This window comes from Osmerus eperlanus, chromosome 17, assembly GCF_963692335.1.
Source record: "Osmerus eperlanus chromosome 17, fOsmEpe2.1, whole genome shotgun sequence".
Classification (NCBI taxonomy): domain Eukaryota; kingdom Metazoa; phylum Chordata; class Actinopteri; order Osmeriformes; family Osmeridae; genus Osmerus; species Osmerus eperlanus.
This window is the reverse complement of record NC_085034.1, coordinates 5326589-5337815: the sequence shown is the minus strand read 5'-3', so window position 1 is coordinate 5337815 and position 11227 is coordinate 5326589. Positions and strand designations below refer to the sequence as shown.

Here is an 11227-nt window from a genome sequence, read left to right as displayed (position 1 = left end):
AGGGAAATGTTTGATAAAACGTTATTTAGTTATGTAAGTAATACAACTTTTACTATGAGATTTTTGGTAAATGACATTCCATTCATAATCTAGTGTACTTTTATGGCATATGTTCATATGAATGTAAATTAAATGAATTTATTGTAAGTGATTTAGACTTGTTGTTTCATTTACAGTAAGAAAACATTTGCTTTATTTATTTTTAATGTATATACAGAACATTTGTGAATATTTGACTTCACAGTTTATTTTTTCAGAAACACTACTTAGTCAAAATAAACAGTTGGAAAACATACAAACATATCCAATGTTTACCATGAAGAAACTCTGAATTAAACTGGAAGATTGCATATCCATCCTTTTTTTTTCTACTTGATAATAGTTAAACTCCACTGGACCCATGTGTCATTTGTATTCATCTAAAGATAAAAGGTGATCTACTGCAGATACAATTTTCCTTTGAACCAGGTGAACAAAAATATTCAACAGTAAACAGTTTTGACATCTTATGTCTGGATCTCTGTAACTCGAGTCACAGTCAAGCTTCTTCAGAATTAACATTTACTTGTTAACAAAACTAACATATTCACTAGGCTCACACCAATTCCACCACCAGGGGCAGCTCTCTGTACTTGATTAGGTAGTATGGGTAGCACTGGCACCTGTCAAAGACTACAAAGATGGAGGGCTTGGACAGGCTGTCCACACAGGAGTCGTACAGGTTGTAGTTGTTCTTGTTGACCGGCGGGGGACGGCGGAACTTCTGCTTTCCCACGACCATCTTGCCCACCAGAACCTTGGCGAGGAACATGTGTTGGGTCAGGCTGTCACCAGACGGGGTAGCGTAGGTGTTGGAGTATCTAGCGTCGCAGGCAAAGTAGGCACCGTACCCGTGAGACACGCCGTTGACCCCGGCGACGCGCGGGTCGATGTTGTTGTGGCAGATGTCTTGGATGTTGGTGCCTGGGGTGCCGTGGAACAGATGTCGCTCCAGCCCCTGACCTGCCCTGGGGTCACACTTCAGCATGTGCTCCTTATGTCTGGGGCAACACAGACTTGTTAGCACAAGGTGCCTAAACACATTCGGAAAGACACTCACATGATTGTACATTGTTGTGTTTAAATGTGCTATAGGATTAACTCTGACTTGGCGGCATTACTCATTGTTACAGTGAAACTTGTAAAGCAGTAGGTATTGGTTACTTCCTATACCTCTGGAACTTGTCCCAATGGAGGACATTTTGAATCTGCAGGATGTTGAGGATCTCCACGCTGATCTCTGGCAGGCTCTGGTGGAACAGGCGGTAGATCTTCTGGTATACTGGAGAGAAGGGGGGCACGTCCACCATGATGCTGTTCTGCTCTGGGTTTGGAGCCCACGTGGGAGGGTACCAGGTGGAGAACTCTTCCAGGGGATCCACGCTGAAGTTACCCGCCGGTGAATCAGCAGGAGTGGGGACAGTCAAAATGCCTGTCCTGTGCAGTGAGTGGAAAGTTGAGGCGATGTAAAAGTGCTGTCTGTGGTTTAGATTTCCCCAGATTGGGCTCGACACTAGCTAGATTGCACTAAGTATGGGGTTGACATGTCCCCCCCACACATTCAGACATGTTGTATTTGTAAACTCCAGCCCCACTCAGCAATGGGCTGTACCTGAGGTGAGGCAGCAGGTCTAGCACCGAACGGTAGGCCGGTCTCCATCGGATCCTGCGCTCAAAGCCTGTGGTGACATTGGTCTGGGTCATGCTGAGGAAGTTCACCATGTACTCCTGGGATCCGATGTGGAAGCGACAGTCCAGTCTTTCACTGGCCATCGTATCCAGAAGGAGCTTAGACACATCCTGCCAAAGCCATCACAGACACTGCTATCACTAAAGCTCAGTATTAATGACATGCAGTCGAAGGACAGAAGAAGAGATTGACTGGTACAGAGGAAGATGCCAATGCAATGTGTTTGTGTGCGTGTGGTCGTGTGTGTGTGGTTGTGTGCACAGCAGCCCTACCTGTTTGTACTCCTCCCAGCTAAGGTAGTTCCACCAGAAAAAGTGCCACTCGGTAGGGAAGTGGGGGTTACAGATTCGGTTGGAGGTGTTGGAGAGACGCCTAACCAGGTCATACTTCTCAGATTTTCCAACCTCCATAGTGTCAAACGACAAGGTGACTACAGACATTCTGAAAGATATTCACAACACATATTGTTGTGAAATGATGTCCAAATGAAGTGAATTGGACACAAGATTTCACATTTCTGAATAAGCTTGACATAATAAACGCATTTCATTCATTTGACACATACTTTCATCCAAAAAGACACGACAAAGAGTGCATAGAAGGTACGGCAGAAGATCATGGACATAGTTTTAACAGTATTCGGTAAGAGTTCAAGTCTTCAGCTACCAGGCACAATGGACAAAAAGATACAAAGCAACAATAACATCTTGGTTACAGTATCTGGCTAATTAAAGCAGAAACAAACCACAAATATCCATGGTGTATTAGAGTATGCTGCATTACTCTACTCACCCATCACGCATGCTTATCTCGTCTCTGCTGACATGACAGTACAGCCTCTCCAGGCGTACCTGGTTACAAGTGGAAAAGTCCAACCACTGATCGCACGTGCTGTTCCGCAGCTGCCAGTGGAAGGGGAACGGCGTGTGATGTTTCTTGCACTTGAGCCCAAGGAAACAATCGTTGATCAGGAAGTGGTCACATATCTGGATGTCAGGGGAGTTCTTGGTGTGGAAGAGGCGACAGGCAGACAGGGGTGGAGTAGAGGTTGTGAACTGGGCCTGGTAGCTTGTGGTGGCTACAGTGCTATCTTTCTTGGCAGAGGTGCTGGGCTGAGTTGGAGGTTGAGGTTGCTTGATGATAAAAGGCAACGGGAGGATGACAGAGTTGGGGATGAGGACCTGGTTGGGGGTGGGGAGGCCGGGAGGGTGAGGTGGTAGGGATATCTGGAGGCTGCTCTGGGGGAAAGTGACCAGGACATTAGGAGTGTTTGGGTCTGAACCTGCGTGTTGAGACAGGGATTGGATGATGATTTGTTGAAGGCTGATGGCTCCGGTCTGAGGCTGGGTTGAGGCCAGGGTGGTCCTGGGTGTGACACTGATTCGGCTACACCCTGGGGCTGGCACCGGCTTGGACAGGAGAGGAGTGAAACAAACATTAATACTGTAAGGTGTCACAGTCCATCCGATGTCCACTTGTTGTGAGCGCATACTGTCCCACACTGGAAGGCTGGTGTTGGTGTCAGAGGGCATCTCCAGAAGAAGAAGACGGGAGCTCAGGAAGCTGACTTTGGATGACGCTGAAGGTGAATCTTTGCGAGAAATCTCACTTTCCTTTCTCTTTTTCATCTTGCTTGTTGAGAGGTTAGTCTCTTTTATAATCTGTAGAGAAATACGAGTTTAAAGCAGGAGTATCTACTTTAAAAACTGCAAGGATATATCTAAAATGAATAATTAATTCGATGGTTTCTGTTCCAAAGCCCTGGAGACACAAGTAATGGTCACCGTCTAAGCTATCCTTTTACTCAACTTTGAAAAAAAAAAAATACATGTGCGATTTGCTAACTCTAGAGGGAGGCTATCGAGGGCATAGTGACGGGTTTACACAACATTAAGTCAAACATAATCATTCAAACCATCTTAAAAACGTTATACAAACATACATAGACATAATAACAATATATTCCTTCTAACACTATTATAATATAGGTATAAGACGTAGCCTACTTCTGTCTTCTTCCTTACACTGCGTTGTGCGTTACTGTACCGCTTTGTCGACTGTCCTATTAGAAGTTCACTTTACACAAGTTAATAGGCCTACAAGTCAAACGATGGTGGACTGAAAAATTCGTCTAACATAATTAAATGTAGGCCTCCGCAGTAGGTACCCTCCGGAGAATTTTACAAATTATTTTAGATTCTAGCAGTTCCGAGGTTTTAACTCACGTCTGGATCTGAACATTCCAAGAGTGGTTTATTCCAACTGCCCTCTAACGAAAAAGTAGTAATAGTAACTTATGATTATATTAATAAATTACAAGTAAACAAAACAAATGACACCTTTAGTTGACATGCTTTTATTCTTGCTCCAACAACAAACAGTTACTAATTGTCACAATTATAGTATCTGAAACAAAACAAAATAACAATCGAAAAATACAATCTTAAGTGTAGTGACATGCAATTAATAATTGAATAGAATCTCAGAATATGTGTAAGTGCTGTCTTATATTATTTAAGTACTAAATCAATTATACTTCAAAAGAAAAATATATTATTAATTGAGATTCTCAACTACAATCAATCGTTTTTACAGAGACCTCTAGTGGCTCAATCCTGAGAGGACACTGTTTACATCCAACCCAGAAGTAGGGGAAGACCCTTTCAGAAAAGACATGTTTGAATGTGTAGATGTTGGAGTTGTCTGCCGGATCAGAGAAAGACACTCTCCCCCTCTCACAATCCACCTGCACCCTGATTCTCTGAGGCTTCTTCTTCAGGTTAAGACGTGTTAGGGGGGAGGTTCCTGCAAAATACATCTTGTGGTAAAAGTAAACAGATAAGTAGCCATTTTTCAGCACTGAGGATACTTTTTCCTTCCTCAGGACAGATTCTTTGGCCACACCCAGGACCCAGGCGCTGTTCTCCCCAACCTCTACATCCCAGGTGTGTTTTCCTGAGGTGAAGCCCTCGTGGCCCAGAACGCCAGTATCAGGGTCAAACCTCTCTGGGTTTTCCGGAAGCATCTGTTTGTCATCACTGTCTCTCACACTCGTGAGGTCTTCTGATAGGAGGAGCCACGGAGCAGCTGTGTTGGGGTCAAGGGTCACAGGTGCTGAGGAGAGTGTGACAACACATCTTTAGTACCTGATGAAGTGAAAAAGCTGTGCTGCCGTCATCTCTTGGGGTCTACTGAGTGTGTCTGACTTTACTGTATATATATTATATCATGGTCTTATGTACTTACTGTATTTAATGATCCCACGCATTCTCTCCCATACCATATACTTAAGAGAACCAAGGTACTTGGCCACATCTATGAGGCATCCCTGATCCACAATTGGTTCCTGTAGTGTACACTGAGCACTGCAACACCAAATAAAGTACTTTAATAGGAAACGCACAAGGCCACTGGCAAAATAGGTTGTCAGCACTGACAAAATGAGGAAACATACCTTGACATAGTCTTCTTGTATTTCTGGGGGAAGAAAAAGACAAATATTAACAAACAAAAACCGCTGCACTTTGGTGATCCACCTAGAACACAATTAAAATGACGTCCATATGTGGACAAGCTCACATGCAAGAGGGAGATGTCCTCCAAGGCCATCTCTGCTTCGAGGGATCTTATCGTGTCAGAGAGAGAGGCTATGTTATTGTTCACCTCCTCAATCTTCTGCCTCATTCTCTCTGTCTTGCTCTCCTCCTCCTCCTTCAGTGAGGCCATCCTAGCCTCCTCCTCTGCCTTGAGGAACTGATGGAGCTTCTCAAACTCCTCGTGGGTTCTCCTCTCCACAAAGTAGGCCTGGGCCTGAAAAACAGCTCCCTTATAATGCTGTTGGTATTAAGAGTTTTTAATGAGTGATCGACATCAGCGTTTACCTGAAGGTGTGTCATTATGTTCTCGTAGCTTTGCTTCATTTTGTCAAAAGATTCCCTCTTCTCTTGCAGAGAGGTGAGAGCAAACGTGATCTTCTCCTATCCAAAATAGGAACGTAGAATTTAGATTATGTGAGCCTCTTTCTCCAGTCCTTTCAGTGACAAGGCTGAATAAGTATCTGGGACAACTCTACAAATATCTACAAAAGCAGACAGTGTTTCACATCCAAGTCCAAAGGCAATAGTAAATATCACCAGGCTTAACTTCAAAAGCATTATTCCGACCAAACTGTTAACTTATTGTTAACACCAATAAACAGTGTGCCATCGAAGCCCAATAAGTAATCCGAGACGTTGATGTTACTGACCTTCATTTCGACGATAGCCTCGTTGACAGGGCAGCACTCGTGTTGTTTGTGCTTCCTGGAGGTGTGGCACACCACACAGATTGGCGCTTTGTCCTGCAAGCAGAAGAGCTTGAGCCTTTCCCCATGGAGAGCACATAGCTCCCCTGGTTCACAGTACAGCTCGCCTGCTGAGTCCTGGGCTTCACTCTCCTGGATGTAGGACTCACACAGGTTCTTCAGGGTCAGACTGGCCACAGGCTCTTCCACAGTCTCCCTCCTGCAGAGGGGGCAGTCGCGACAGGACCCCTTCCCAGACCAGTACTGCTGCAGGCAGGAGGCGCAGAAGCTATGGCTGCATTTGAGGACCACAGGGTCCCTAAAGATGTCACAACATATGGGGCAGGAGAGATCCACCTCAGCGAGAGAGAGTCTGGCGACTGCCATCCAGGTTTCCCTTATCGTAAGGTATGTACGTCAAAGGCACGGGCTGGAAGTGTAACAGACAAAACTGATTTCGATTTAGTCACACACAAACACTCTGGAGGGAGTGATATTGCTTTTCACTTGACTGTTTGAAATAACATGCGTTTTGTAAAAGAAAAGAAAAAACGTTCCAGAGACTCACCTTTCAAGGCACAGCTGAAAAACAAGCTACGACACTGACGTTGTTTCGACTTCCTGCTTCCTGTTAAAGTGAGTCATCATCCGATGGGGTGGAGCCAAGTGGTCGGCTTTTTAACCCTTGAAAGAAAAGCATTTACTTAAATCTTAGATTGAAAGTTTCCCGTATATCTTTTTCTGTTTTGTCCTTGTCCCGGTTGAAAATATCATAACAGTAGGTAAACCATCTTAGCTCAAGAATGAGTTAAATTAACAAGGTAAGATGTTTTATTCAAGTATGACACTGCAATGATGCAACACATCTTGTAAAAGTATAGAATGTTTAAAATAAACAAAACATCTCAGATTAGGCTCCAATATTTCAGTTTACAGTTACAAACTTGTTTTGATTTAAGCAGCAGACTGCTCCGTTATTATTTAAGTAAAACATACTGTAGATTTCAAAAAGCTATCCCCGTCTGGTGGTGAAACCTGGTAGTGAATTCTGATTCTGAACTTAAGCTTCAACAACTTTCAGGTATTTAAATGTGAAGCCATTTTCAGGGTTATGATTGGTGAATAAATATAACTGCCTGAAGTGTATTTTAATGTATTTGTCTATTTTCTGTGGGCCTTCGTTACATGTAAAAAAAGAAGAAGAAAAAGAAACAGATGAACAGATCAACTTCAAACATTTTAATATTGAGATCAACAGTTTGGAGATAATTTGTAATTTTCCAGCACAAGAATAATTTACAACATTCCTCAGCCAAAAAGTTAGTTATTGAACGCCTCCAAAACTCAAGTCTAATATCTGAAGCTTCAGTGGACATGTAAGGCTGCTAGTATTAAAGTATGGGTACACATTCCCTGTGAACTTGTTGTTGAAAGTGTATAATTCTGCTTGGGATATCCGATTTGAAAACTTCAACTCCCCTTTGTCGTAGTTCAGCTGTACTCTGATCACACGAGGGCGCTCTGCTACATGTATCTCCGAGCGTGCTTTCACACCTGCCCTGTATTTCCCACTGACAAACCTGATGCTCCACAGTCCACTCTCAGGATCCATTTTCAACAACTTTTTGCGTGTGATTGACTCCTTGACCACCCCTAAGGTCCAGTTGTCACTGTCTCCAACATCCACAAACCAGTAGTGGCTGCCTTTATTGTAGCCCTCAGATCCCAAGACTCCTGCCAACATTCGCTCAGGAACATCTGGCCATGCCTGGTTCTTCTCACTATATGTCACACTGGTGAGGTCATCAGTGAGGATGAGTTTTTTGGACAGTGTGTTAGGATCCATTGTGACTGGATCTTTGGGAAGGGGACAGTACAGAAATGTGTTTCAGTACAGAAACACATTTACACACATTAACATGGTGTGATGTGTCTACTATAATACAAACCAGTCCTTGACTTAGGCCACCAAAATACTGTTAGAATTTGCATTTCTGATCCTTGATCTTCTGCTGTGCTTTCTACATGCACTATTTGCATGTTGCTTTGTATAAAAGTGTCTGCTAAATGAAATGAAGAAATTATGTAACTTTAGCTGTGTGCTCTGTAGACTGGCCTTCCATGAACAAACTTACTGTGTTCAAGAAGTGCTGTCATCTTGGTCCAGATTTTGAACTTTAGAGATCCGATATGTTGGGCCATATCAATCAACATGCCTGGATCAGTCTGCTGAGGTGTGTGCTGAGAGGTGCTCTTTGCTCTGTGGTAATAAATATCCTTGGTGTGGTTACCAACTGCGTCATTTTCAGTCACGAAAACAACTGATTGAACAGGACTTACCTGTCTAGTATTGACTTGTAGTTCTGTAGAGACAACATTGTTTTAATGAGAAACAACTCAATACTTCTAACACCCATTCTATAGGGAACAACTGGACACTAATATGTTTTTAAGTTTCTCACTGTACACCTGGGGGGTATTGCAGAAAACAGGTTATGTGAAATACCCGGGTAAGTTAACTCCCCAGCTGACACCCAGCGTTGTAGCAACATTGCCAGTAGGTTGCTACAACATTGTGAATCAGCTAGTGGGTTAACTTACGCGTTAAGTTGCATATCCTGCTTTCTGGAATACCCCCCTGTTCACATGTTTACATTGCCTACCAAGTAATGACAAAACTCCTAATCGTCCCCAAGGTTCCCAAGTCCTATTGTACCTTCAGAAAGGTGACATCGTCATTCTCCATGTCCTTACTGATTCCTGAAGAAGTCTCTAAATAGGACGACATCTCCTTGGTCAAAGTGTCATTTCTTTCTCTTATCACTTCATATTTCTGCGTTTCTTCTTTCCTCAGAGCAGCTATCCTGGCAGCTTTCTCCTCCTCCAGAAACTCCTGTAGTTTAACAAACTGGGCTCTTATCGCTTCCTCTCCACATTGTCCCTGGTACTAAAGCAAACCAAAAAATATATATTTTGTTAGTGTTCTTTAACTTTTTGCTGTGTGACGTGAAAAAATGAAAACAGACCAACCGTTATGTGGTCCATCAGGGCTTTATGTTCCACCTTGGCTGGCTCCAGCAGGCATTTGCTTTTCAGCAGAATAACCTTGATTTCATCCTAGAGTCAAAGGTTGTATTTAAATATTGTCAACTTTCTTGTAAGTCACCTTGCTGTTGTGGGGAAAAAACATCACACTGTTGTAATTATTATTATGGATTTATATGATTTAAAATGAAACTCTTAATCACCTTTTTAGCATATGCTATACAACTGAAAACTAGATGCAAAGCTGTTGACTGATTATTATTGCCACTAAAAGATATTAAGCCCAAAGTGTAAAGATCTGGATTAGGGGCTTAGGGCTAGCAGCTGGCCTTCAAGGCCAGAGTAGGCCTAAAAATGGGAGAGTTTTCTATGCAAAAAAAGCACCTGATCTGAATCCCCTAGGACAAGGAAACCAGCAGGGTAAGAATGAATAATGCATTCGGTGACCAACAAGTATTGTACCAATGGCAAAACATCATAAAAAAATTGGGAAAATATATAAGAGAAATGTCAGGAGAAAAATTCCAGTGTGATCCCGGGATCTTGCTCACGTTTGTTGGAATCTCTGTCACTCTGAATTCTAATAAACACTTTGCATTAAACTTTGCTGAGTTCCAGTGCTGTTTCAAACTTTGAGAATATTTACCACTACATTGGATAAAAACGTCTGCTAAATGAATACATGTAAATGTAAAGTGTATCTGACACAACCTACAAAGACAAAAAACGAAATAACTGTTTATGATCTCAATGTTAGCCAGGAAATTTATGTCATAACCAATTCAGCAAGCATTTATCCGGCCAAACGTATACCCCATAAATTGCTATTGCTTAGGATTAAATGTTCTGCTAAATGAACACATAACGGTAATCATTATATCTGATTAACAGTAAATAAGAGAAAACAGTACTTGCAAAAACATGTGCTCTATCTCACCTGCAGTTCAGAAACAGCCTCTTCAATGGGATAGCACTCATGGCCCTTATGTGCTTTGGATGTGTGACAAACAACACAAATGGGCTGCTTGTCCTCAAAACAGAACAATTTGAGTTTCTCATCATGTAGCAGGCACATGTCCTGAGATCCGGAGACATCCTGGGATCCTGACACGTCCTGGGATCTTGACACGTCCTGGGATCCTATGGTCGTCTCACTCTTGCTCTGTATGGATTCACAGAGTCCCTTCAAGGCAAGGCTCACTCTGGGCTCCTCAGTGGAACACTCTTTCCTACACACCGGACAGGTCACACTCTCTATGTCCTGCCAGCACTCTTGCAGACACCCATGGCAGAAGCTATGGCTGCACTGTAACACCACAGGGTTGTTGAATATGCCACAGCAAATGGGACAAGACAGGTGTTCCTCCAGCAGAGAGATATTAGTTGCCATTTGTAAAAACTCTCAAAGGGAAGTGGTGTGACTCTCTTACTCTAGACGGATCCAAGCTGCTATTCCTGATAATAAATAGAGATATGGTCACACACAAACCCTCTGGATGGAGTAATATTGCTTTTCACTTGACTGTTTGAAATAACATGCTGAACTTGACTTTATTTTAAATCTTTCCTGCCATCGACATTTGCATTTTGTAAAAGAAAAACGAAAAAAAAAACGTTCCAGAGACACTTACCTTTCAAGGCACAGCTGAAAAACAAGCTACGACATTGACGTTGTTTAGACTTCCTACTTCCTGTGAAAGTGAGTCATCATCCGATGGGGTGGAGCCAAGTGGTCTGCTTTTTCATATCATAACAATAAGTAAACCATCTTCGCTCAAGAATGAGTTAAATTACCACGGTAAGATGTTTTATTCAAGTGTGACACTGCAATGATGCAACACGTCTTGTAAAAGTATAGAATATTTAAAATGAACAGAAAATCTCAGATTATGCTCCAAGATTTCAGATTTTACAAGATTTACAAGATTTTACAAACTACTTTTGATTTCGTTCGTGATGATCATGAACAGATCAACTTCAAACATTTTAATATTGAGATCAACAGTTTGCAGATAAATCTGACATTTGGCATAATTTAGAGTCCCGCCTTTCTTTTTCCACACGTCACTGATATGTTTACGTATGTTTGAGCCAGGACTTTTCAGGACATGAAACACCACACCCAAAACCACATAATCTCTCTCTCTCTCTCTCTCTCTCTCTCTCTCTCT

At 42.5% G+C, this 11227-nt stretch overlaps 2 protein-coding genes across 5 annotated transcripts; both read right to left on the bottom strand.

Annotated features, from left to right (window-relative positions):
- Positions 1 to 397: 397 nt before the first annotated feature.
- LOC134037718 (protein mono-ADP-ribosyltransferase TIPARP-like) lies at positions 398 to 3959 on the bottom strand. Of its 4 annotated transcripts, none has more exons than XM_062483198.1 (7): positions 3736 to 3959; positions 2522 to 3390; positions 2002 to 2170; positions 1652 to 1839; positions 1213 to 1476; positions 891 to 1040; positions 398 to 796 (listed from the first exon to the last, which is right to left on the bottom strand). In XM_062483198.1, the coding sequence occupies exons 2-7, from the start codon at positions 3355 to 3357 to the stop codon at positions 673 to 675; spliced, it is 1731 nt and encodes a 576-aa protein (XP_062339182.1). In that variant the 5' UTR covers positions 3358 to 3390; positions 3736 to 3959; the 3' UTR covers positions 398 to 672. The 4 variants fall into 4 exon arrangements, with proteins under 4 accessions (XP_062339182.1, XP_062339181.1, XP_062339179.1 ...); XM_062483197.1 differs by having other exon boundaries at positions 398 to 1040; positions 2522 to 3138; positions 3232 to 3390; XM_062483195.1 differs by having other exon boundaries at positions 398 to 1040.
- A 110-nt stretch (positions 3960 to 4069) lies between these two features.
- trim35-14 (tripartite motif containing 35-14) lies at positions 4070 to 10511 on the bottom strand. The gene is made up of 12 exons (XM_062483646.1): positions 9994 to 10511; positions 9042 to 9128; positions 8728 to 8958; positions 8352 to 8374; positions 8147 to 8271; positions 7339 to 7868; positions 5976 to 6428; positions 5611 to 5706; positions 5309 to 5539; positions 5184 to 5206; positions 4976 to 5094; positions 4070 to 4843 (listed from the first exon to the last, which is right to left on the bottom strand). Exons 1-12 carry the CDS (start codon positions 10444 to 10446, stop codon positions 4299 to 4301), a joined length of 2916 nt encoding a protein of 971 aa, XP_062339630.1. The 5' UTR covers positions 10447 to 10511; the 3' UTR covers positions 4070 to 4298.
- Positions 10512 to 11227: the final 716 nt, after the last annotated feature.